This window comes from Musa acuminata, chromosome BXJ1-1 (genome assembly GCF_036884655.1).
Source record: "Musa acuminata AAA Group cultivar baxijiao chromosome BXJ1-1, Cavendish_Baxijiao_AAA, whole genome shotgun sequence".
Taxonomy (NCBI): domain Eukaryota; kingdom Viridiplantae; phylum Streptophyta; class Magnoliopsida; order Zingiberales; family Musaceae; genus Musa; species Musa acuminata.
In genome coordinates this window covers 1686321-1713401 of record NC_088327.1, presented here as the reverse complement: position 1 = coordinate 1713401, position 27081 = coordinate 1686321, and the positions used below count along the sequence as shown (strand labels likewise).

Sequence of the window (27081 nt, the reverse complement as noted above, 5' to 3'; positions counted from 1 at the left end):
GCTCGATGGCAATTGACCACCCCAACGACGAAGACGGAGACGACGTGGTCAACCGGTTTTAGGAGGGTGGGCTTCTGGTGACCGCCCCCCCCCCCCCCCCCCCGAGCTCACTCGGCTAAGAAAAACCATGGAGTTCTCTCTCGTTTCTCTGTGGGAGCGTGGAACGAACGATACGTGGAAAAGTCAACCGTCAGATTCAAAGGTCTGAGAACTGAGGATCAAATACGCGTGCACGGGAGTAGAAAGACACAAGGTGGGCCTCACCTTGGGATCACGCGTGCGAAGGTGGCGCAGAAGGAGCGAGCAGGGTGGGCGGAGTGGAAGCAATGGAGCGTGGCAGCGGTCAGCATGGTTGGAAGATCATCGATTCCAAGTTCGGAGTGCAAGTCGAGAGAAGTAATGGAGAGTGGCAGCACCTGCATCGGCATTCCATGGAACAAAAAAATAAAAATCTTGCCTGGCGTCGCTAATAGGAACACAGAAAAGAACAAATCAGCTGGCATATAAAATACAGAGTGGCTCTGGAATGCACCCGATGATTATGATCGACAACTCACACTGATTATGAGCATCAAGCATAGTGAATAATAAATGGACGGGTGTTACAGGCAAGAAGTTAACGTTTAGAAAGACACATGGTTGCTGAGCAGCGGAAAGATGGAACAAAGACAAGAAAGAAGGCAGCAAAAATCCTGGTCAAGCCACAACCATTGCGTCGTAATCTCCTGTGGCGAATTTTTCTTCGGAATAATACGTAGCACTGACAACATTTTCCCCAAACCTTCTACCATGGAGGGAAACTTTAGCTCTAGCCGAGTCCGTGACATTTGCATACTCCAAAAAGACCTGAAACATAATTTTTTTATAAAAAAAAATGCTGTAAGGCAGCATAATCTATTGAAAAGACAGAGAAGGTAATGCCTGGAGTTCACTTTCCCTTGACTAGAAAGTCTTGTAATTACAAATTATAGTAATTAAGAATAAGTTTGTGATTGGATGTCAGAAGACACAGTCATCCAATTATAGTAATTAAGAATAAGGCTAATTCAGTGCTTGTCGAACCCTTTAAATGGCCAATGGAAAAAATAAGGACTGACAATCCTAATCTCAAGGGTTGAGGGTCACTTCTTGATCCACATTGTACTACTATACCATGATAAATTATAACTTCTACATTAAAATAATAATATGATCTTGTAATTCAACCATTTGACCAATTTACTAACTCGTCTCAGTTAGAACCAAGAAAAGATACGTACCTTTCCGACTCCAGAAATCGCTTCTCCAGTTGGACCAGGGCGAGGTATGACAAGATTTATCAAAGAACCTTGACAAACAACAGGAAAGAAGGGATAACATAATTGATGGAAGAAAGCAATTGAAGGAAGGCATCCATAAGCAGTAACTCCAGAACTTACCAAACTTCTCACTTTCTTCTCTCATGTCCTCTAGTATTTCTTTGTACACCTCCTCATCTCTCAGTTCATCCACAGAAACAACCTTTAAACACCCAGTTCAATAAATTAATAAAAAGGAAACAACAAATTATCAAGCACTATGAAAATGAGACAGAATGCATCTGGCCGTATTATTATTATTTTTTAATCAAAGAACAGAAATAACAGACTTGCTAATATGCAGGTACACAAAATTAGTTTGCAAATGACAGAATGATAAGGTCATTTAATGTCACCTTAATTTGTAGATAAATAATCTCAGGTATCCTTCTTTATATACAATGATAACAGTTTCTTAAACCAGAAGTAAATTCTAGTCAGGATCTATATGTATCATGAACTAGCTATTTGTTGCATTATGTCAAAAGTTTGCATTTTGTCATGCAATGAAAACCAACACATAACAAGATGCAAGGCTAGCACAAGAAACCCATGCCCATCAAAATAATGATTAAAGTAGTTTGCATTAATAATTAAGCAATAAAATTTAATAAAATAAGGAAATAAATTATATTTTTTATGAAACCCAATGTGGTGCCACAAATATAGCAGTAAAAAAGTAAAATAATAAAATAATATAATTTTTAGACTCTACTATTGTAGTATTTAAAAAATAATACAACGATAATAATTTATTAGTCAGCATCAAAGGCTTTGTTTGGAAAATTATATTGTCATAAACCTACAATAATATATTGATAAAATCATAATATTACTTGAACATTTTTCCCATTATGCATATTGATCCCCGAATGCATCAATACAAATACCGTATCTATATCTTCAGAATCTGCAAGTGCAAACATCTAAATAAGCCCTTCTGCATCAGTAAATATTGCACATCCTAATGTATGCATTTGCAGACGTTCTTATCAAGTTTTAGACCTAATGCCCCCTTCACTATAAGTACTCTGTTTGCCAGGAGCCTTTAACAATGTACCAAGTGAAGAAAGGGCGGCAACGGCTACCTCTGTTAAGCATACAACTTTGGTTGGCGGTTCTGCAGATATGATGGCATTCAAAGCAAACCCCTGAAAATGCGAGGCACCACCACTTTGCAAAGCTAGTTTCTTCATGGAGAAGCTTCAAATTAGTGAAGATTATGCATGAAGAAATTTAAATGGGTTTAATGCCACCTCGATGATCTAAATCTATATACCTGAATAGCTATGTGTTCATGTGCCTGCTGTAAGATCAACTCCTGCTCTGGTTTCATCTGTCCCATGCTGCAGATTAGAACGAGGTATCTTCATCATAAGATGCTATACTTGGGCATATAAAGTTATAAACAATAAAATTCACACAGAAGTTCCCTTTACATGGACCGACACTAGACATTAGGATATGCCACTATTGCACCATTGAGCATACATACAAACCTGGCAGTGGCACGTCGGACTGTTAGTGTCTTTTCACCCATTTTGAGGCCATTAAGTGCAGCACATGCAATGTCAGTCACTGATGGATCCTAAATTAACAAAAGAGCTTTCAGATGGCATTAAAAATGTAGATAAAAAGGCAACACCATAATATTCAATTTAATTTTACCTGATAGACACAAAAACCATAACCTTTTGAGTTTCCTGTGTCTCTATCTTTTACAAGATCAAATCCACGCAGGGGTCTGAAATAAAAACAAGCCACAAGACCTCATTAGTATACAGTACAATAAAACAAACATATAACAAAATCCCTGCAACCAAGTTACTTATTTCGGAATCACTGAGGACTAAATCAATGGAAAAAAAAATTATATCAGCAGAAATTATGAGCCCACATGTAATACATGAAGGTGGGTCATGCGGATGTGACACTTGAAATGAGGACAAATGTAAGGTAAGAAACTAAATGTATATATTTTTCAGAATATTCTCATCCCTTTTAACATGAGATGCTAAAAACATAAAAATACTAGGACAAAAACAACCAGAAAAAAGGGAATTAGTATTCACACCCAAACGATTCTAGGAGCTCCCTTATTTGTGCATCTGTGAAATAGTATGGCAGCCCACCCACAAAGACACGATCGGGTCCCTCCGATCCGCCAATTGCACTGTCAACAAAGCATATGATAAGTGTCCAGTAACTAAAGAAACTAAAGTATTCTAATACTTCAATTGAGGGCTACATGAAATCAAACTGATCAAAAATACATAGAAAAACATCATAATATCAAGGCTGTCCAAATTTATTAAGTAATACTTCTTTTCCAAATCTCATGATTGTGAAAATAAACAAGATATTGTATCCCCAGCCATATGAAAGCATGTGATGATGACACACCTGGGTAAAAGACCAACAGCAGCTAAGTTAAGATGCGGACTGGGTTGACTGGGTCCAAGTGTTGCAGCCAAGGAAGGATTATAGTCTGTAGGCCTTCGAACTTTCACTGGAACTCCCTTTCAAGATTAAAAGAGGTACACAAATGTAGATTAGCAAATTTGCTCTGCTGTGCTGGGGACACAGAAAAAAAAAGAAAAATGAAAATATTCCTAATCTAGAACAAAGTACAGAAAATGATGACAGAGTTAAATGAGAGATTTAATTTTCCACCAAAGAGAGAATTCAAAGCATTAACCACATGATAGGTGCTAGATAAGACAGCTAAAAATCAAAGGACAGTATGTTTATCCTCATAAAATACTGAGATGATCTTGTTGTATTCATTGTTGACACTAATTTCATATTTCATCATAAGCAGTTAAGCACAATATAGTTAAGTCAAGCTAGCACGAAATGACAGCAAGAGGATAACCAACTATATAATTATGGATACCAGATGATGACAAAAAGGATGGTTTTTAGAATGTTAATGTACCTCAAAAATTATCCCATCTAATGCCATCGCATTACTTGCTTCTTCTACTGATCTCATCTCCACAAAAGCAAATTTCTTTTCGTGATTTATGTATACATTGACAACAGCATCACCTAAGAAACAAATATATCAAACTCATTTCTGAAAGAAAGTGTAAAAAAAATCAGCTTCCGAAGTAAAAGCAATAAACTGGATTACTAGAGGTTACGGGACCTTAGAGACTCAAAAGTCCAACCAAGAAAATGAATGTCGCAAATATACTCTACATAGCAATATATACCACTAACATGTTGTTGTGGTTACTAACTCTTTCCTTACATTTGATATTTTAGTACAATATAATACTTTTAGGTTTTTAGCAAAGTTATCTAGTTACATCCTAGAAGGAGATAGGCACGCTATCGTTTTATCCTTTCCAACAAATTAAACTAATTTGCCAGTTTGCTTTCAAATCCTTTACCAAAATATTAATGGCCATGACCTCTTGCAGATATAAGCAAGTTGTCACTGTGTTAAAAAAATAAATAATTAAAAACATTAGAAGGGAAAGTCAGAGGAAACAGGTGGAAAGCCTACAGAAGAGAAAATGCAAGATATGAGCGATGCAAGCACAGAATAGTGCTAACGAGTAACAACAAAAGATTTATATGGGAATATTCAGGCTATCAGAGAGTTGAGTGCATATTGGAGGTTGATGATCTTGGTATGTGTACCTAGGACTGATTCTGTTATGAATCTGTTACCCAAACCAGCGGTTATGTTCCAAACAACGAGTTTCGGTCCAACCATGGAATCGAAGACAATTGAATTGGTATAAACCAAAATTTAAGGCTTCAGTCTTCCAAATGCCTTTTCACCTCATTCATATTACCTCACACCTTTTTCACAATAGACTCGGAACTGCCATGGACAAGATGGAGGGGGAACAATAAGCCAGTTAAATAGGCCAACTGCTGGAGGAGGTGTGCAAGTCATGCCACCATCATGTGACTGTCAGCAATAACCAAAACAGCAGGTGTGGTGCTTATGGCACTTTAAATCTTTCAGACAGTGACCAACAGAACAGAGAATAGAATCATGTAATTAAGGAAATCCCTGAGCGGACAAACTCCAAATGTCATGTGGGCTCCCCACCTCTAAGCATATTGCATGTTCACAACATAAGAGGGAAAAAGAACACTCTTGTTTGCACAAAGTCATATGCATGACTATTCGGAAATAGGCACAAGAAAATTATAAAGAACATAAGTGCATGGTCAAAGTACATACATTAAGAGAAATCATAAGATATTAGCTTTTAGGTTCCATACAGAATTTACTTGTGTCTATTTCTACCTCCCCATGCACCACTAGTCCAAATTGGCTCATCTAACCAATGCATTTACACATCATAAATTTATTGCCCAAACAAATTCAATTAGTTTTCCCTTGATTTACCCTAATCAAAGCTGCCTTCTATTATTAATGAATTGTAAACACTTCTTTTTAATTTTTTTTTCTTCAAGTAAATCTGCAAATCGATGAACATGCAAAATCTAGCACAAGGATGAACTACAGAGACTAAAGTAAAGTAATTAGGTTCTCATCATCCAAAATCTAGGTTGTAATGACAATCTGTACCAAATTAAGATGCTATATACACCCAATACAGCACAAGGATCAAAACCAAATAATTTAAAGAAGCCCTATTCATTAGTCAAGCCATCAAAAAAAAAAGCAATTAAGTGTCTAGTAAGAAACTAAATTCACATGAAAATTTATTTGAATGTAGCATGAACTTTTGCCTGCCACATATACAAGATTAATTGCAAAAGATAGGCTCATTAGAGTGCTATAGAAAAAACTATTGGCTTAACCTAAAATGCAGAACCCAATGTTTTTGTTTCTTCTTATGCACAAAACATGCACAAGAATTTTTAAATGGGGTGGAATGTGGCATAGCATCTGTGACAACAACAGTACAAGCCTAGTTGCAAGGCATGTCTGATCAAGTGGAAGGCCTCAAATAAAATTATTGGCTTAATCTGAAACATAAATTCTAATACATTTCTTCTTTCTTTATTATATTTGATACTTCACATGTAAAAATTACACCGCGTAAACCTAACTTGTAATGTTTTTCCTTTTTTCCTCTCTGGTGCACTGCCATCAGAGCATTTGAGGTTAACCGGACGCAAACACAATAAAAGTATAAAACATGTGTCTCCACAGTTAAACAACTAGAGAGAGAAAACCATTATGGAAAAAGAACGACTTGGAAAATGTTTCTACCTGGACCTGCAGCATTTCCTCCTATGGCAGACATTACATGGCTAAAAAATGTAGCAATTGTCTGTTTAGAAGGCCAAACAAGATATAAGTTACCACATGCATGGTAGACAAGGAATATCAAGTTCTGATAATACACATAATTATGCAACAAGCTGATCCAAGAAACAAAGATCAGGGAAATACAAATAACTGCTCCACTGACTAGACTAATCATGAGGAACCTTCAGAGAATACAACTATGGAGCATATTTTAGATACTGGAGCATTTAGACAGAATTCAACTACACATGCTCTGAAACAAACTTAACCTTAAATGTCTATGCTCATCTGTGCATATTAATATGCTCTTAATATAATCCTTGATATTTATGTGCTCATCTGAACTGGTGTACATAAATGTTGCAGGCAGGTTCATATACTTCCCATTTTCATTAATGACATTCTAAAAGCTCTTCTAATTTATGATTATTTTACTAAAGAAGCATTGTATAATTTTTTATACACATACAAATTCAGATGTCGGTAAACATACACAAAGGTCATTTATTGTAAAGACATTGAAACATAGATATACTACTATTGCCTGTATGGTTGCAGTGACACAGTTACATAAATAGTGAATCAGCATACCCAAGTTGTATATCCGGTGCACGAGATTCCAATCAATACGGGGTCTGGGGAGGGTCAATGTAACATAGAGGATGTTTCCGTACAATAGGTAAACAAAGGTCACAAGGGAGCAACCAAGACAGAGGTACCAAGTATACAATAGAAAAGCTCATTTGATGCATAACAAATTTCTATATACTTATATGTGTTCCCTAAAAACAAAAACAATTATTTACGAATAACAGGATGAACCTGGAGAATCTAGAGTTGTCACAAGGGAGCAACCAAGACAGAGGTACCAAGTATACAATAGAAAAGCTCATTTGATGCATAACAAATTTCTATATACTTATGTGTGTTACCTGAAAACAAGAACAATTATTTAGGAACAACAGGATGAACCTGGAGGATCTAGAGTTGTTACATATTACACCAAATAATCACTTGAAAAGGAATATATAACATCTAATGTACTTAAGTCATATCAGTACAAACAGAAGATGATATGAAGCAACATAAGTTTGTGCAGGTGGAAAATCAAAGACGATTAATGGCTGGCATGGTCTTCTTATATTGTCAACTAAATGGTAATGCTTTATATTTTGGGAACAAAAGATCTTGTGGGAACACAATGATTAAATAATTTGTGTCTTGTCTGAGAGTATCAGGAAAATTGCCACTTAGAACAAAATGCAGTCAGAATAGAACCTGCTCATTTGCCATGGGAGGTAGGCCTCCAACATATACACGGCGTGCATGCCTTGTTGCCTAAAACGAGAGCATCTTCAAATCCTAGGCATTTCAATGAAACAACTTAAGATCAAAAGAAATGGTCACAAGTTACCTGTTGAGTCACCGCTTGTGCTGGCATAAGTGCAATTGATCCAATCTATGCCAAATAATTCAATTTTATGTTAACAGAAACATCATATGCATGTAATGAACAAGGTATCTGAGAAAAGCAAAATTCTTAAGTACCTGATGGGTTGCAACAGGTAACATGGTTGGTAAAGTTCCTGTCACAAGTTGTGGAACAACAGGCAGTGACCCTATATAATGTAAAAACAAACAGCAGGGAATTCAACAACACAGAAATTTCTGCTTCTGACACTTGTTCACTCCTCTTTTAAGGCAAACATTCCTACTTAATATGACTTGCATTATCAACAGCAAAACTCAAAAAGAAAATAATACACCACTGCAGCTGATGGGGATATTTCTCTTAAGTCTACCAAAGTGTGATAATTCCGGGTTGAAGCCGATTCCACAACTCAGTGCATTGGTTCCTTGAACATATATTTGTCCCTCCAACATAAAATCTACTGTAGGCACGCCTTTTGATAGCATCTTGGGATACGTAGCCCAATATTGCCTTCTTACCCATACGAAAACAGAGTCACAGAGAAAGACACACACACAACAGCCAACAACAGAACAATGGTTCTCAGTCTCCATATAAAACTATTATAAAGTAATAAATAGTCCTATATAATTTTCATAAGTACGAATTTCCAATTGCTGATGATGGACAAAATAGCAATAACTTAACAGTACACACACCTGCAATGGCAGTATCAGACACACCAAGAGGAGCCATGTCAAAACCACTTGTACGCTTACTGCAGAAGGAAAAGGAACAATAAGCTCTCCGAATCATAGTCAGAACTTAAATAACCTAAGGGAATAAATTTTGGTTGAATGTATGCATTTTCAGGGTCTTAATAAAATGACTGTTGGCCTAATGCACTTTTTGCTGTGTAAAGCATTGCCAACTCTGTCATTGAATTAAGCTTCCCAAGAAAATTATCTGGACATGTAATAAATTGTGATTATTCACGTTTTAAAGATGACATAGTCCAAGAACAAATGCAGACAGGTTTATCTTTTAAATTATCTTAAAGATCCCTAAATATTTGATCCTATACCTAATTATCGAACTCTGCACGGAGGAAAACCTTCCTATATAAAAGTATATATTGTCCGAGAATAGAGATAATTAATTGTCGCTCTATCACCAATATAAGAACAACCACAAGAAGAGTAATTGGCTGGACGTAAGGTGGCCAAGAAGAACACTTGGTGCTAGTGTAAAATTGAAGATTGAGAAATGAAGATGGCTGGACAGAAATACGTGAAGAGAATAACCGCATCCATAGTCTCGTGTCATATAGACAGAAATACGTGAGCCCCAAAAGGTATCTCTGGTGATAAGGGTGATGTTAGAGGGTTTTAAGCCCTTGATTCCCCTACTCCTCAAAGGTGCCTTTTAGGGCTTATCCTAAACAGGCAAAACTGTATGGGTTCACCCAAAACAGATAATTCCTCACGAGCCTTCATGCTCGCACTAATGATGACAAAATATTGACTTATCACTTTCAACGGATAAGAACATTTAGTCCCATATTGATTGAAGAACAGGGGAACTAAAGACTCATAAGTCTCTAGCATCACCCTTACCCTTAAAAGTACCTTCTTGGAGCTCATCCTAAAAAGACAAAACTGTACGGGCTCATCCAAAACGAATAATTCCTCGAGCATGTTATATGTCACATGTCACCGACTTAGTAACAGAAGTGAGGCAAAACACGTCACTATGTGCAAGATTGCACAAGAAGAAAGTTAATAATATTAAATATATTCCCAAACTATAACGTCCCCAAAAGCCTGATGGAAAAATCCTATGATAAGGAATAGGAGACTTTGTATTCTTTACCTCTGAGCAATTGGAGGTCAATTTCATAAGCATTAAAGCAGGAGAGTAAAAGGAAACATTTGCATGACCTGAACTAAGGTGTTGTGATGCATGCAACTTCAACAAGAATCGATTCCATGAAATCTAATCAAGAACAATGGCAAACACAGTGCATCAAGTGCCAGCAAGTCGGAAAAGGGAAACTTGAACTTCGCTACATTCTTCATCTTCTCCAAGTATCAAGTAAGCATGTTTACTGTTGGATAAAATGCATGAATACAGGACAGCTCCAGCGTCAATCCTCACCTACCAGGAAGATCCGAATCGATTAAGGTTTCAGAGCTTAGATTCCCACAAAAATAAGAAAAACCACACAAAAAAAGAAAGAACCTCTCTAAATCCGTACTACCCCAATCGCACAAATCACATTAATTTAGCTCGAACGGACACATGAATAAAGAAAACAATAAAGAATGGAAGGAGAAATAAACTAACCAAGAAATTATGGTAGACGAAAGCTCTGGGCTCCCAGGAGATGACCTCCGTCCACTGACGCCCGCTCTGGACGAACCCCTCCCTGCACCAACAAAAACAAAGCGGTCGAATCATCATGCCTGACCGCCAAAATCCACGAGAAAGGGATCGGAAACTCTTACGTCTTCTCGCTGTGGGAGCGATCGTGGGCGCGACTGGGTGCGAAGAGTGGGCCGATGGGGAGGGAGAGGACGTCGAGGGCGAGGAGCACGAGAAGGACGACGGAGAGCGCGAGGAGCGACGTCAGGGCCAGCGTGTAGGTCCTCGACTTCCGACAAGGGAAGAAGAACCTCTGGTTGGAGAACCGCGCCTCCGCCTTCGCCATGAGCGGCCGCAGCAATGCCATGCCCCACTACGGCTTGCGTAGTCGATCACTTTAAAACAGGAGGAGGAGGAGGAAGAAGAAGAAGTGGTGACCATCGACAGCACGGTGGTTTGGAGGCGGGTCTAAAGAGTCGCGGACGGGATCAGCGGCGGTGTCGCCCACAAGGTCGTTTTGAGCGGGAGAAAACGGGAGCTCAGCGAGCAAAAGGGAAGGAGGTGGCGGATCCTCTTCACTTGGAGCTTGAATCGGAACCTTCCAATTGCTGCATCGCATCCGTCAGATCGTAGGGGCCCACCTAGTCTTCATGAATACCACGATTCGGTGTTTGGAGAGGATCCGGAAATGTCGAGGGAACGACCTGCCCCGGGTCGCAGCTGATTTGATTATGTTAAGCTCACATGTCTCGGCCGAGACAGGGAACACGGTTCCTCTGCCACCACTTGTCATGTCGGGCCCACGCGGTTGAGCCCCGACCGCGTCCTGCGTTTCCGGGGGAGGCCTCAAACAAAGGGCTGCTTTCCGATTGGTCTCCAGCCTGCGGGATCCGTCTTGTGGGTTCCATGGCGGAGAAACAATGGGTTGCAACTCCATGTTCTCACCACACCAAAATACGGTTGGTGCTATACCAAACCCGTGGGGGGCCACCGCCATTGTGGCGTCCGGTAGCTCAGCCAAGTCGGAACCCTGACCCCACCGACCTGACATCAGCTCGATGGCAATTGACCACCCCAACGACGAAGACGGAGACGACGTGGTCAACCGGTTTTAGGAGGGTGGGCTTCTGGTGACCGCCCCCCCCCCCCGAGCTCACTCGGCTAAGAAAAACCATGGAGTTCTCTCTCGTTTCTCTGTGGGAGCGTGGAACGAACGATACGTGGAAAAGTCAACCGTCAGATTCAAAGGTCTGAGAACTGAGGATCAAATACGCGTGCACGGGAGTAGAAAGACACAAGGTGGGCCTCACCTTGGGATCACGCGTGCGAAGGTGGCGCAGAAGGAGCGAGCAGGGTGGGCGGAGTGGAAGCAATGGAGCGTGGCAGCGGTCAGCATGGTTGGAAGATCATCGATTCCAAGTTCGGAGTGCAAGTCGAGAGAAGTAATGGAGAGTGGCAGCACCTGCATCGGCATTCCATGGAACAAAAAAATAAAAATCTTGCCTGGCGTCGCTAATAGGAACACAGAAAAGAACAAATCAGCTGGCATATAAAATACAGAGTGGCTCTGGAATGCACCCGATGATTATGATCGACAACTCACACTGATTATGAGCATCAAGCATAGTGAATAATAAATGGACGGGTGTTACAGGCAAGAAGTTAACGTTTAGAAAGACACATGGTTGCTGAGCAGCGGAAAGATGGAACAAAGACAAGAAAGAAGGCAGCAAAAATCCTGGTCAAGCCACAACCATTGCGTCGTAATCTCCTGTGGCGAATTTTTCTTCGGAATAATACGTAGCACTGACAACATTTTCCCCAAACCTTCTACCATGGAGGGAAACTTTAGCTCTAGCCGAGTCCGTGACATTTGCATACTCCAAAAAGACCTGAAACATAATTTTTTTATAAAAAAAAATGCTGTAAGGCAGCATAATCTATTGAAAAGACAGAGAAGGTAATGCCTGGAGTTCACTTTCCCTTGACTAGAAAGTCTTGTAATTACAAATTATAGTAATTAAGAATAAGTTTGTGATTGGATGTCAGAAGACACAGTCATCCAATTATAGTAATTAAGAATAAGGCTAATTCAGTGCTTGTCGAACCCTTTAAATGGCCAATGGAAAAAATAAGGACTGACAATCCTAATCTCAAGGGTTGAGGGTCACTTCTTGATCCACATTGTACTACTATACCATGATAAATTATAACTTCTACATTAAAATAATAATATGATCTTGTAATTCAACCATTTGACCAATTTACTAACTCGTCTCAGTTAGAACCAAGAAAAGATACGTACCTTTCCGACTCCAGAAATCGCTTCTCCAGTTGGACCAGGGCGAGGTATGACAAGATTTATCAAAGAACCTTGACAAACAACAGGAAAGAAGGGATAACATAATTGATGGAAGAAAGCAATTGAAGGAAGGCATCCATAAGCAGTAACTCCAGAACTTACCAAACTTCTCACTTTCTTCTCTCATGTCCTCTAGTATTTCTTTGTACACCTCCTCATCTCTCAGTTCATCCACAGAAACAACCTTTAAACACCCAGTTCAATAAATTAATAAAAAGGAAACAACAAATTATCAAGCACTATGAAAATGAGACAGAATGCATCTGGCCGTATTATTATTATTTTTTAATCAAAGAACAGAAATAACAGACTTGCTAATATGCAGGTACACAAAATTAGTTTGCAAATGACAGAATGATAAGGTCATTTAATGTCACCTTAATTTGTAGATAAATAATCTCAGGTATCCTTCTTTATATACAATGATAACAGTTTCTTAAACCAGAAGTAAATTCTAGTCAGGATCTATATGTATCATGAACTAGCTATTTGTTGCATTATGTCAAAAGTTTGCATTTTGTCATGCAATGAAAACCAACACATAACAAGATGCAAGGCTAGCACAAGAAACCCATGCCCATCAAAATAATGATTAAAGTAGTTTGCATTAATAATTAAGCAATAAAATTTAATAAAATAAGGAAATAAATTATATTTTTTATGAAACCCAATGTGGTGCCACAAATATAGCAGTAAAAAAGTAAAATAATAAAATAATATAATTTTTAGACTCTACTATTGTAGTATTTAAAAAATAATACAACGATAATAATTTATTAGTCAGCATCAAAGGCTTTGTTTGGAAAATTATATTGTCATAAACCTACAATAATATATTGATAAAATCATAATATTACTTGAACATTTTTCCCATTATGCATATTGATCCCCGAATGCATCAATACAAATACCGTATCTATATCTTCAGAATCTGCAAGTGCAAACATCTAAATAAGCCCTTTGCATCAGTAAATATTGCACATCCTAATGTATGCATTTGCAGACGTTCTTATCAAGTTTTAGACCTAATGCCCCCTTCACTATAAGTACTCTGTTTGCCAGGAGCCTTTAACAATGTACCAAGTGAAGAAAGGGCGGCAACGGCTACCTCTGTTAAGCATACAACTTTGGTTGGCGGTTCTGCAGATATGATGGCATTCAAAGCAAACCCCTGAAAATGCGAGGCACCACCACTTTGCAAAGCTAGTTTCTTCATGGAGAAGCTTCAAATTAGTGAAGATTATGCATGAAGAAATTTAAATGGGTTTAATGCCACCTCGATGATCTAAATCTATATACCTGAATAGCTATGTGTTCATGTGCCTGCTGTAAGATCAACTCCTGCTCTGGTTTCATCTGTCCCATGCTGCAGATTAGAACGAGGTATCTTCATCATAAGATGCTATACTTGGGCATATAAAGTTATAAACAATAAAATTCACACAGAAGTTCCCTTTACATGGACCGACACTAGACATTAGGATATGCCACTATTGCACCATTGAGCATACATACAAACCTGGCAGTGGCACGTCGGACTGTTAGTGTCTTTTCACCCATTTTGAGGCCATTAAGTGCAGCACATGCAATGTCAGTCACTGATGGATCCTAAATTAACAAAAGAGCTTTCAGATGGCATTAAAAATGTAGATAAAAAGGCAACACCATAATATTCAATTTAATTTTACCTGATAGACACAAAAACCATAACCTTTTGAGTTTCCTGTGTCTCTATCTTTTACAAGATCAAATCCACGCAGGGGTCTGAAATAAAAACAAGCCACAAGACCTCATTAGTATACAGTACAATAAAACAAACATATAACAAAATCCCTGCAACCAAGTTACTTATTTCGGAATCACTGAGGACTAAATCAATGGAAAAAAAAATTATATCAGCAGAAATTATGAGCCCACATGTAATACATGAAGGTGGGTCATGCGGATGTGACACTTGAAATGAGGACAAATGTAAGGTAAGAAACTAAATGTATATATTTTTCAGAATATTCTCATCCCTTTTAACATGAGATGCTAAAAACATAAAAATACTAGGACAAAAACAACCAGAAAAAAGGGAATTAGTATTCACACCCAAACGATTCTAGGAGCTCCCTTATTTGTGCATCTGTGAAATAGTATGGCAGCCCACCCACAAAGACACGATCGGGTCCCTCCGATCCGCCAATTGCACTGTCAACAAAGCATATGATAAGTGTCCAGTAACTAAAGAAACTAAAGTATTCTAATACTTCAATTGAGGGCTACATGAAATCAAACTGATCAAAAATACATAGAAAAACATCATAATATCAAGGCTGTCCAAATTTATTAAGTAATACTTCTTTTCCAAATCTCATGATTGTGAAAATAAACAAGATATTGTATCCCCAGCCATATGAAAGCATGTGATGATGACACACCTGGGTAAAAGACCAACAGCAGCTAAGTTAAGATGCGGACTGGGTTGACTGGGTCCAAGTGTTGCAGCCAAGGAAGGATTATAGTCTGTAGGCCTTCGAACTTTCACTGGAACTCCCTTTCAAGATTAAAAGAGGTACACAAATGTAGATTAGCAAATTTGCTCTGCTGTGCTGGGGACACAGAAAAAAAAAGAAAAATGAAAATATTCCTAATCTAGAACAAAGTACAGAAAATGATGACAGAGTTAAATGAGAGATTTAATTTTCCACCAAAGAGAGAATTCAAAGCATTAACCACATGATAGGTGCTAGATAAGACAGCTAAAAATCAAAGGACAGTATGTTTATCCTCATAAAATACTGAGATGATCTTGTTGTATTCATTGTTGACACTAATTTCATATTTCATCATAAGCAGTTAAGCACAATATAGTTAAGTCAAGCTAGCACGAAATGACAGCAAGAGGATAACCAACTATATAATTATGGATACCAGATGATGACAAAAAGGATGGTTTTTAGAATGTTAATGTACCTCAAAAATTATCCCATCTAATGCCATCGCATTACTTGCTTCTTCTACTGATCTCATCTCCACAAAAGCAAATTTCTTTTCGTGATTTATGTATACATTGACAACAGCATCACCTAAGAAACAAATATATCAAACTCATTTCTGAAAGAAAGTGTAAAAAAAATCAGCTTCCGAAGTAAAAGCAATAAACTGGATTACTAGAGGTTACGGGACCTTAGAGACTCAAAAGTCCAACCAAGAAAATGAATGTCGCAAATATACTCTACATAGCAATATATACCACTAACATGTTGTTGTGGTTACTAACTCTTTCCTTACATTTGATATTTTAGTACAATATAATACTTTTAGGTTTTTAGCAAAGTTATCTAGTTACATCCTAGAAGGAGATAGGCACGCTATCGTTTTATCCTTTCCAACAAATTAAACTAATTTGCCAGTTTGCTTTCAAATCCTTTACCAAAATATTAATGGCCATGACCTCTTGCAGATATAAGCAAGTTGTCACTGTGTTAAAAAAATAAATAATTAAAAACATTAGAAGGGAAAGTCAGAGGAAACAGGTGGAAAGCCTACAGAAGAGAAAATGCAAGATATGAGCGATGCAAGCACAGAATAGTGCTAACGAGTAACAACAAAAGATTTATATGGGAATATTCAGGCTATCAGAGAGTTGAGTGCATATTGGAGGTTGATGATCTTGGTATGTGTACCTAGGACTGATTCTGTTATGAATCTGTTACCCAAACCAGCGGTTATGTTCCAAACAACGAGTTTCGGTCCAACCATGGAATCGAAGACAATTGAATTGGTATAAACCAAAATTTAAGGCTTCAGTCTTCCAAATGCCTTTTCACCTCATTCATATTACCTCACACCTTTTTCACAATAGACTCGGAACTGCCATGGACAAGATGGAGGGGGAACAATAAGCCAGTTAAATAGGCCAACTGCTGGAGGAGGTGTGCAAGTCATGCCACCATCATGTGACTGTCAGCAATAACCAAAACAGCAGGTGTGGTGCTTATGGCACTTTAAATCTTTCAGACAGTGACCAACAGAACAGAGAATAGAATCATGTAATTAAGGAAATCCCTGAGCGGACAAACTCCAAATGTCATGTGGGCTCCCCACCTCTAAGCATATTGCATGTTCACAACATAAGAGGGAAAAAGAACACTCTTGTTTGCACAAAGTCATATGCATGACTATTCGGAAATAGGCACAAGAAAATTATAAAGAACATAAGTGCATGGTCAAAGTACATACATTAAGAGAAATCATAAGATATTAGCTTTTAGGTTCCATACAGAATTTACTTGTGTCTATTTCTACCTCCCCATGCACCACTAGTCCAAATTGGCTCATCTAACCAATGCATTTACACATCATAAATTTATTGCCCAAACAAATTCAATTAGTTTTCCCTTGATTTACCCTAATCAAAGCTGCCTTCTATTATTAATGAATTGTAAACACTTCTTTTTAATTTTTTTTTCTTCAAGTAAATCTGCAAATCGATGAACATGCAAAATCTAGCACAAGGATGAACTACAGAGACTAAAGTAAAGTAATTAGGTTCTCATCATCCAAAATCTAGGTTGTAATGACAATCTGTACCAAATTAAGATGCTATATACACCCAATACAGCACAAGGATCAAAACCAAATAATTTAAAGAAGCCCTATTCATTAGTCAAGCCATCAAAAAAAAAAGCAATTAAGTGTCTAGTAAGAAACTAAATTCACATGAAAATTTATTTGAATGTAGCATGAACTTTTGCCTGCCACATATACAAGATTAATTGCAAAAGATAGGCTCATTAGAGTGCTATAGAAAAAACTATTGGCTTAACCTAAAATGCAGAACCCAATGTTTTTGTTTCTTCTTATGCACAAAACATGCACAAGAATTTTTAAATGGGGTGGAATGTGGCATAGCATCTGTGACAACAACAGTACAAGCCTAGTTGCAAGGCATGTCTGATCAAGTGGAAGGCCTCAAATAAAATTATTGGCTTAATCTGAAACATAAATTCTAATACATTTCTTCTTTCTTTATTATATTTGATACTTCACATGTAAAAATTACACCGCGTAAACCTAACTTGTAATGTTTTTCCTTTTTTCCTCTCTGGTGCACTGCCATCAGAGCATTTGAGGTTAACCGGACGCAAACACAATAAAAGTATAAAACATGTGTCTCCACAGTTAAACAACTAGAGAGAGAAAACCATTATGGAAAAAGAACGACTTGGAAAATGTTTCTACCTGGACCTGCAGCATTTCCTCCTATGGCAGACATTACATGGCTAAAAAATGTAGCAATTGTCTGTTTAGAAGGCCAAACAAGATATAAGTTACCACATGCATGGTAGACAAGGAATATCAAGTTCTGATAATACACATAATTATGCAACAAGCTGATCCAAGAAACAAAGATCAGGGAAATACAAATAACTGCTCCACTGACTAGACTAATCATGAGGAACCTTCAGAGAATACAACTATGGAGCATATTTTAGATACTGGAGCATTTAGACAGAATTCAACTACACATGCTCTGAAACAAACTTAACCTTAAATGTCTATGCTCATCTGTGCATATTAATATGCTCTTAATATAATCCTTGATATTTATGTGCTCATCTGAACTGGTGTACATAAATGTTGCAGGCAGGTTCATATACTTCCCATTTTCATTAATGACATTCTAAAAGCTCTTCTAATTTATGATTATTTTACTAAAGAAGCATTGTATAATTTTTTATACACATACAAATTCAGATGTCGGTAAACATACACAAAGGTCATTTATTGTAAAGACATTGAAACATAGATATACTACTATTGCCTGTATGGTTGCAGTGACACAGTTACATAAATAGTGAATCAGCATACCCAAGTTGTATATCCGGTGCACGAGATTCCAATCAATACGGGGTCTGGGGAGGGTCAATGTAACATAGAGGATGTTTCCGTACAATAGGTAAACAAAGGTCACAAGGGAGCAACCAAGACAGAGGTACCAAGTATACAATAGAAAAGCTCATTTGATGCATAACAAATTTCTATATACTTATATGTGTTCCCTAAAAACAAAAACAATTATTTACGAATAACAGGATGAACCTGGAGAATCTAGAGTTGTCACAAGGGAGCAACCAAGACAGAGGTACCAAGTATACAATAGAAAAGCTCATTTGATGCATAACAAATTTCTATATACTTATGTGTGTTACCTGAAAACAAGAACAATTATTTAGGAACAACAGGATGAACCTGGAGGATCTAGAGTTGTTACATATTACACCAAATAATCACTTGAAAAGGAATATATAACATCTAATGTACTTAAGTCATATCAGTACAAACAGAAGATGATATGAAGCAACATAAGTTTGTGCAGGTGGAAAATCAAAGACGATTAATGGCTGGCATGGTCTTCTTATATTGTCAACTAAATGGTAATGCTTTATATTTTGGGAACAAAAGATCTTGTGGGAACACAATGATTAAATAATTTGTGTCTTGTCTGAGAGTATCAGGAAAATTGCCACTTAGAACAAAATGCAGTCAGAATAGAACCTGCTCATTTGCCATGGGAGGTAGGCCTCCAACATATACACGGCGTGCATGCCTTGTTGCCTAAAACGAGAGCATCTTCAAATCCTAGGCATTTCAATGAAACAACTTAAGATCAAAAGAAATGGTCACAAGTTACCTGTTGAGTCACCGCTTGTGCTGGCATAAGTGCAATTGATCCAATCTATGCCAAATAATTCAATTTTATGTTAACAGAAACATCATATGCATGTAATGAACAAGGTATCTGAGAAAAGCAAAATTCTTAAGTACCTGATGGGTTGCAACAGGTAACATGGTTGGTAAAGTTCCTGTCACAAGTTGTGGAACAACAGGCAGTGACCCTATATAATGTAAAAACAAACAGCAGGGAATTCAACAACACAGAAATTTCTGCTTCTGACACTTGTTCACTCCTCTTTTAAGGCAAACATTCCTACTTAATATGACTTGCATTATCAACAGCAAAACTCAAAAAGAAAATAATACACCACTGCAGCTGATGGGGATATTTCTCTTAAGTCTACCAAAGTGTGATAATTCCGGGTTGAAGCCGATTCCACAACTCAGTGCATTGGTTCCTTGAACATATATTTGTCCCTCCAACATAAAATCTACTGTAGGCACGCCTTTTGATAGCATCTTGGGATACGTAGCCCAATATTGCCTTCTTACCCATACGAAAACAGAGTCACAGAGAAAGACACACACACAACAGCCAACAACAGAACAATGGTTCTCAGTCTCCATATAAAACTATTATAAAGTAATAAATAGTCCTATATAATTTTCATAAGTACGAATTTCCAATTGCTGATGATGGACAAAATAGCAATAACTTAACAGTACACACACCTGCAATGGCAGTATCAGACACACCAAGAGGAGCCATGTCAAAACCACTTGTACGCTTACTGCAGAAGGAAAAGGAACAATAAGCTCTCCGAATCATAGTCAGAACTTAAATAACCTAAGGGAATAAATTTTGGTTGAATGTATGCATTTTCAGGGTCTTAATAAAATGACTGTTGGCCTAATGCACTTTTTGCTGTGTAAAGCATTGCCAACTCTGTCATTGAATTAAGCTTCCCAAGAAAATTATCTGGACATGTAATAAATTGTGATTATTCACGTTTTAAAGATGACATAGTCCAAGAACAAATGCAGACAGGTTTATCTTTTAAATTATCTTAAAGATCCCTAAATATTTGATCCTATACCTAATTATCGAACTCTGCACGGAGGAAAACCTTCCTATATAAAAGTATATATTGTCCGAGAATAGAGATAATTAATTGTCGCTCTATCACCAATATAAGAACAACCACAAGAAGAGTAATTGGCTGGACGTAAGGTGGCCAAGAAGAACACTTGGTGCTAGTGTAAAATTGAAGATTGAGAAATGAAGATGGCTGGACAGAAATACGTGAAGAGAATAACCGCATCCATAGTCTCGTGTCATATAGACGAAGTGCTGAACATGCCACCTTCATTGCCTTAATTTATCTAAGGGTACATTATAGGGCCCTAATTAGTGTTATCAAGTTAACTACACCTGCTATTTATCCCCATGGCATGTTGTCAAAGACACCAGGTGTTAAAAAGGCACCAAGGTTTCAAAACACCTGAGGCATTAGGCGTTCGCTCGAGCAAAATGAGGCACTCACCAATACAAAAATGATAAAAAAAATACGATTAAGATCATTAAAATAAAATTTAGACAAAATAAGAGTTCCATAAAATTTCATATTAAAAATATCACCACTAAATATCAAACTATATTCATTTAACCACCAACAAAACATTAAAGTGCTAAATTGTCTGAATCTAATAATGAAATAACAAAACAAAAGAAGATTAACATCTAAATTAATATTATTCAAAATTATAGCAAAAATTAATAATTCAAAATTAACATCAAAATTAACGATTCAAAAATCTAGCAATCGCAATAAGGGAGGAGGGAGAATGAAGGAGAGGGGGCTATGGTCTGGGAGCAAGGAGGAGGAGCACGCTATCACGAACAGGGGAGCGGGGCCTGCAATGAAGGGGGATAAGAGGGAGGGGAAGAGAGAGAAGGGAGGAGCTGTAGTTTGGGAAGGGAAAGGAGAAGGGTGATGGTCCGGGAGGGGGAGGATGGTGTCAAGGAAAGGGGGGAGTTACGACGAAGGAGGAAAAGGGAGGAGAAGTGGGAAGAGAAGAGGGTGGGGAGCTGCGATGAAGGGGGGTAAAGGGTGGAGGGAGGAGAGAGGAGAGAGTATGTGATGGCGAAGGAGGAAAAGGAGAAAGAGGGAGATACAAACAGCTGCCGTTTGCCAAGACGCTACACCATTCGCCGAGGAAAACGCTATAACGACGAGAAGACCAGCTCGGGTGTGCGCAGGGGAGGGGTGTGTTGATCCTGTTTCATTTGGTTCAATCAAACCAAATGACTCTCAATTGACTTGCAATCGATAACCAAGGCTTAACCCAACCATATTTGAATCAAGCAGGCACCTGTGTCACCCAGAACCTAGGCTAGGCGAGCGCTTGGGCTGCACCTAGTAGAAGTCGCCTGCTTGGCCCATTTACCAAGCTTCGGGCCTCACCTCGCCTCGGTTCGGTGCCAAAGCGAGCGCCTAAGTGTCTGTATGGTGACTTCATTGCTCCACGGTACAAACATCAAAAATGGACTACAAGTCTTAACAACTTTCCATATTCAAAACTGACTCTTCAATTTTTAAGAATCACGACCCATTTCAATCCGTAAATGGTGCAAACTATCAATTAACTATGACTTCTAACATTTCTTTTGAATGGACAAAATAGAATTTGGGTTCAAAATTTCAGATAAGATGTATGATATATGCCTGATGTCAACTTTTATCTGGCACACAGAATGAGAGACAAGGCTGCATACTTCTTCAACAGTTCCAAAATGAGGTAAGGTGCAAGATGAGCAGCCATGCAGGTCTTTTCAGTGAAGGAAACAATTGATTTAACTTCGAAACTATAATAACAAATGACTCAAATTATAATATGACTTTCTAAAATGTCAGCTAGCAATTTCTTAAGCCAGTGTAATGTATTACCTCAAAGATAGAGAAAATATTTAGGAGCAAGGCTGAGAGTCAGACCTCATGGTAGCAGGCTATGCTCAATAGCATAAGAATAAACAATTGTTTGAACATTTAAAGCATCCTCTAATTCAAACTACACATGGTGTAAAATAATACACAAGTATATATTTTACTAACAATTTTAGTATGAAACTATTTATGCACAACTTTGCAAAAGCAAGATGGATCGTACAGCAGAATGAATTCTGTGGAATAAGATCTCTATTGCAAAGTTGAAAGTGCGTCAAACTATCTAAAGGCGTGACCAATGCTATGCATCCAACTCACTGTATGATTTTAGGCATGCACTGATAGATTAAGAGGGATTGGGGTTGGGAAGAAAAATAGAAGACACAGATATACTCTCTTGCGGACTTGCTCCATAACAATGAGAAAATGGGCTTTCAGATTTTCTGTTGAGTCATTCCTCAGTTATAATCAGTAAATCTCCTACTGAGACAACATAACACTTCCAGCTCCTACCCTCCGTCCTTTGTGCACAATATACCCCGTGTGAACTCGCTATGGCTTAAATTTTGAACATCTAGCATAATACGTAATTCTCTCAATATTTTCCCTATATGTGTCATTCTTAAACCTTCTGTAATCAAATCAATCCAACAGCCACTTGCAGAAGTTCTTACCATACCAATTGTTAAAAAATTTCTTTTATCGTATCCCTACATCTGCAAATTGCATCTCAAAAAAAAAAAATCATTCCTAGTAAGCAAGGTCAGAGCCAAGAATCTCCAAGACCTGCTATATGATTCTTATGCACAAAAAGGAGAGAAAACAACAAAATATGATAAATAATGATTAAAAACAGAAGAAAAAAAAAAGGAAAAGGAAGAAGAACAGAGGTACCTTTTAGAAGGAGAAGGTGATCGAGACTTAGTCCTCTTGCTGAATCTATCCTTTGAACGTGAGCGTGACCTATGTTTTTGTCTTTTCTCCTTTTCAATATCATATTTCTGCCTGCTAAAGAAGCGAAAGAGGCATGCATACCCTTAGAATGGATAAAATATGGCATACTATTAAAAACTCGAAACAAGGCACTTGTCAGTAAAGTATTCACTTCTATCAGAAATAGTAAATGTATATCCAGTGAAGTGAAATTTCAGCAGAAAAGGAAAAAACTAAGTTTTAAAAAATATAATAACCAACAACAAGATGCATCAGTATATTCGGTTCAATGTTTTTAAGTCATACAAAAATAGAAATGCTTACATGTAGAAAGACCATTATTGTCGCGACTAGATAGAAAAAATCATACTTCATTTTTTTCATAATAATCTAAACTATGTCAGGAAGCAATGTTTTTATTTAGGTTAATATCCGTGTTTCAGTCTAATATAGAGCCTTATTGCAGATATTTTCACATTCTATGTAAGTTAAAGTGAAAGAATTTGATTATCCCCCACCACCCCACCCAAAAAAAAAAAGGAAAAAAAAGATAAAGCAAAAAAACATTACAAATTGAATTAGGTGTAAGACTATTGATGATTAAGGATAGTAGAAGAATGAATTTCTAGTATCGTAAAAATTAGAATAATTAATATAAAAGCTGCAATCATCACATCCGGAGACATAATCAAACATACCGATCATTATCACGGTTGTGGAAGCGATCCCATTCATCAAATTTGTCCCTTCCTCTCTCATCATTTGTGCTTCTACCTCTTTCATAGTCCCTACGTCGATCCCGATTTCTTTCTTTCTCTCGATCCTGACCTCTCTCCTTTCTTCCAAGTCGACTACTATCTCTTTCCTTCTCTCGGTCCCAATCTCTCTCTTTATCTCGACTGCCTTCATTTTCCCTATCTCGACTTCTCTCACTCATCTTTAGCTTCTCCCGTATTGATCCATGAGAATTGCGCTGAAAGATGAAGCCAAACTTCTCTATAAAGTAAAACAAATAATAACTGTACATTAACTGAATTTCACATGAATATATCAACATACCAAATGTGAGGATGAAACTGCAATTCATAATGAATATTCTTGCGAGACCTAAAAATGTTGTGACTTGTCTAAACCTTAGTTTTGAATTAAAAATGTGCATGCAATTGAACTCAAGATACGTTGGGCTCAAAATTTTGTCAGTAATGGAACACAAATTATCAACTATGCATGTCTATATACTATATGCTATACTGCTAGGACGTGGGAAAGCAGATAACTGCATCTGGAGATTTGTGCTTAAGTTCTCAGTTTTAGCAAGATAATGATTCTAAATTCTAGGAAAACTAAAGAACCATAAATGAAGTTGTTACATGATGGTTGAGCTCACTAAAAAGTTTTTAGCTCAACAAAAACATTTTGGAAATTGGAAACATAATTTGGAAAAAGTGGTTCATCTTGGAGCAGTAAATGCCAAGTTCCCATGCCAGAGCAAGCAAGGTCTTGACACTCTGGAATGAATCCAAGATTCTGAGGCTGTTTTTTCTACACTGCAAATAGGAATACTGCACTGAACTATGACATGGACAGAAATGAATATCATTATGTTATTACATGATTTGTACATATAAATGTGCAACTGAAAATTTCTACAAAAGGACAACAACCTTTATGGTACATGAGTATAGGTTATTTTTTGGTAGGGTTTAGCTTAATATTTACAGTGCTTGAATATTTACACTAAATAGTAAATAACATTATGTTATTACACTGAGAACACTCGGACAATTATTCATATAAATAGAAAAAATAAGCAATAAAAATACTAGCAGAACATGAAAGAAAAGAAAATATCCTGAAAAACAACAATAAGATCATGAACGAACTCTAGTAAGCTTAGTAAAACTAATAGAATATATAGCTAAATATAAACTACATGTTACATATTCCAATAGTGTATGCACAACGCGATTGATCCACATCCAAGATATAGACTATCTATTTGATATACTAGGTATCAGGTTTACACTTTGGGTACATTGTTGCCGTTTCTTCATAATCTTCTTTCTTGTTAAAACTCGACATCCTTATTTTCAACTTTCTCAATAGAAGATCAGAAGAAAAATATATATTGGTTTTCTCTCAAATTACCAACTATCAGAGCGGAACCAGATCTGAAGAAAAATTAAGGTTTGCACTGTTTTGCAACCCCCAACCCTCAAAAAAAACCAAAAGACAAAAGAAAAAAATATATTAACAAAACAAATTATGCAATATGCCTCCAAATTCAACCAAATTCGAATGCAGATCATGATCCTGATCGCCCAAACCCTATCTCCTAACCTATGCTTTATCAGCTGAATTAATATGTTGAGTGAGTAGCTAGATTTACAAATCACAGTGAAAATTTAAGTGGAGTCACCAACTCTACGAGAGAAAATGAGATGAGTTTTTTGGTGGACTTCGACACATTGCATACATGGATGAATAAGAGGCTAAATGCTTGCAACCTAGTCTCACATTTATTTTGATAATTTAAACGAAGAAAAGGTTAATTCTTAAAACAAAAATATTCCACCGATGAACCCAAAGATGTCAATGGAACACGTCTGGTCCAAACTGGGCTTATGCCATGATGAGTAAACACCCCATATATCCATATCTGACCAGATCTATAATCATGCTTCATCATATTAATCCATGATAAATGTTCATTTTATAGTTCAGTGGAATGTACAAAAAAATGAATTCCATTATTCGAGTTAGAAAAAACAGCAGAAAGATGAAAGACTAAATAGTTTACGAACAATTATCCAATATTTTTATGTTATTGTTGTTCCTTTAAGCTAATTGCATAAGTTCTACAAGTATTTACAGGTACCAACCTTGGCCTGTATATATTACCAAAATGTGCAGTAGGATAAAGGAGTTGGTTTCAAGTCCATCAGGTTCATGTGGAGAATCCGTGGCAGAGTAACTTATAATCAAATTGGATATTTTCCACATATATGTCTGTTTATGAAAGATTACCAAGAAACCGATGTTGTATTCTACGAGCCAAATTTCTGGCGTTTGGGAATCCAGATTCTATATAACCTATTCGACTAAACAACCAATTGGTGTTTTCTCAGCATCTTGCTGGACCAGTTCGTCAGCGTGAGAAAAATAAGGAGACTTCCTTTCAAGATTCGGAAAAACATCGAACCGATCCGAGAAAAACATCGACCGAGGGGAAGATAAAGGGAGACCCGACCTCGCGATGGGATTCTCTCTCCTCGAAGGCGATCCGATCGCGTCCTCCACCTCCGGACCTGCTCTCGCGGCGGCGATCAGAGGCGGACATCTCGTCGCCTGTGTCCCGGACGGAATCAACCCTAATATCGATCGGGACCGAGGTAAGTCGGTGACGCCAAATAGGAGGGCAATGGGAGGACAAACCGATTCGACGAGGATGAAGCCTTGTGCCTACCGAGTTGAATCGGACGGGTGAACCCAGTAACTCGCGTTGCAACCCGAGTTTCGTGGCGATCCTGAGTGGACTCGTTCATGCATCCGAGTTTCCGAGTTGTTGTTGTACGATACATGTATTGAAATACCTTTCAGTTAAACTCGGATTCTTATACGCTGCGAATTTTTGACATACAGAAAAATATATTCTTAAAAACGTTAGCACGTCATTTAGGCATAAACTTGTAGGGGATATTTAAGTGGAGGCATTTATAGAATTCATTGATTTTGTTAATCTAGAACATCTTAAGTTGTTCCTATCATTTTTGTATTGATGTTATAATTATGTTATAATAAATTTTATTTGTCAA

The 27081-nt window shown here is 37.5% G+C and overlaps 2 protein-coding genes across 7 annotated transcripts; both read right to left on the bottom strand.

The window, feature by feature from the left end:
- Window positions 1–480: 480 nt before the first annotated feature.
- Window positions 481–10556, bottom strand: LOC135594651 (splicing factor U2af large subunit B-like). Its single transcript, XM_065085090.1, has 17 exons — window positions 10504–10556; window positions 10343–10424; window positions 8716–8774; window positions 8134–8204; window positions 8000–8044; window positions 7864–7923; window positions 6547–6607; window positions 4276–4388; window positions 3741–3856; window positions 3412–3510; window positions 3006–3081; window positions 2837–2925; window positions 2617–2683; window positions 2426–2527; window positions 1419–1500; window positions 1260–1327; window positions 481–846 (listed from the first exon to the last, which is right to left on the bottom strand). The coding sequence occupies exons 3-17, from the start codon at window positions 8750–8752 to the stop codon at window positions 697–699; spliced, it is 1236 nt and encodes a 411-aa protein (XP_064941162.1). The 5' UTR covers window positions 8753–8774; window positions 10343–10424; window positions 10504–10556; the 3' UTR covers window positions 481–696.
- Window positions 10557–11886: 1330 nt separating this feature from the next.
- On the bottom strand, window positions 11887–26683 carry LOC135594457 (splicing factor U2af large subunit B-like). 6 transcript variants are annotated; one of them, XM_065084860.1, is made up of 18 exons: window positions 26517–26683; window positions 23965–24239; window positions 23228–23341; window positions 20121–20179; window positions 19539–19609; window positions 19405–19449; window positions 19269–19328; window positions 17952–18012; window positions 15681–15793; window positions 15146–15261; window positions 14817–14915; window positions 14411–14486; window positions 14242–14330; window positions 14022–14088; window positions 13831–13932; window positions 12825–12906; window positions 12666–12733; window positions 11887–12252 (listed from the first exon to the last, which is right to left on the bottom strand). In XM_065084860.1, exons 1-18 carry the CDS (start codon window positions 26604–26606, stop codon window positions 12103–12105), a joined length of 1737 nt encoding a protein of 578 aa, XP_064940932.1. In that variant the 5' UTR covers window positions 26607–26683; the 3' UTR covers window positions 11887–12102. The 6 variants fall into 6 exon arrangements, 5 of the variants coding, with proteins under 5 accessions (XP_064940932.1, XP_064940970.1, XP_064940975.1 ...); XM_065084898.1 differs by having other exon boundaries at window positions 23228–23338; XM_065084903.1 differs by having other exon boundaries at window positions 23965–24262; window positions 26517–26655.
- Window positions 26684–27081: the final 398 nt, after the last annotated feature.

Coding starts and splice junctions, on each gene's coding strand:
- LOC135594457 (XM_065084860.1), bottom strand. CDS start 26,606: ATGTCCGCCTCTGATCGCCGCCGCGAGAGCAGGTCCGGAGGTGGAGGA. Junction 20,180..23,227: donor TCACCTTCTCCTTCTAAAAG/GTACCTCTGTTC, acceptor TTCCTTCTGCAG/TAAGCGTACAAGTGGTTTTG. Junction 12,734..12,824: donor AGAAGAAAGTGAGAAGTTTG/GTAAGTTCTGGA, acceptor TTGTTTGTCAAG/GTTCTTTGATAAATCTTGTC.
- LOC135594651 (XM_065085090.1), bottom strand. CDS start 8,752: ATGGCTCCTCTTGGTGTGTCTGATACTGCCATTGCAG. Junction 3,857..4,275: donor TAGATGGGATAATTTTTGAG/GTACATTAACAT, acceptor TAATCTTGAAAG/GGAGTTCCAGTGAAAGTTCG. Junction 847..1,259: donor CGATTTCTGGAGTCGGAAAG/GTACGTATCTTT, acceptor ATTATGTTTCAG/GTCTTTTTGGAGTATGCAAA.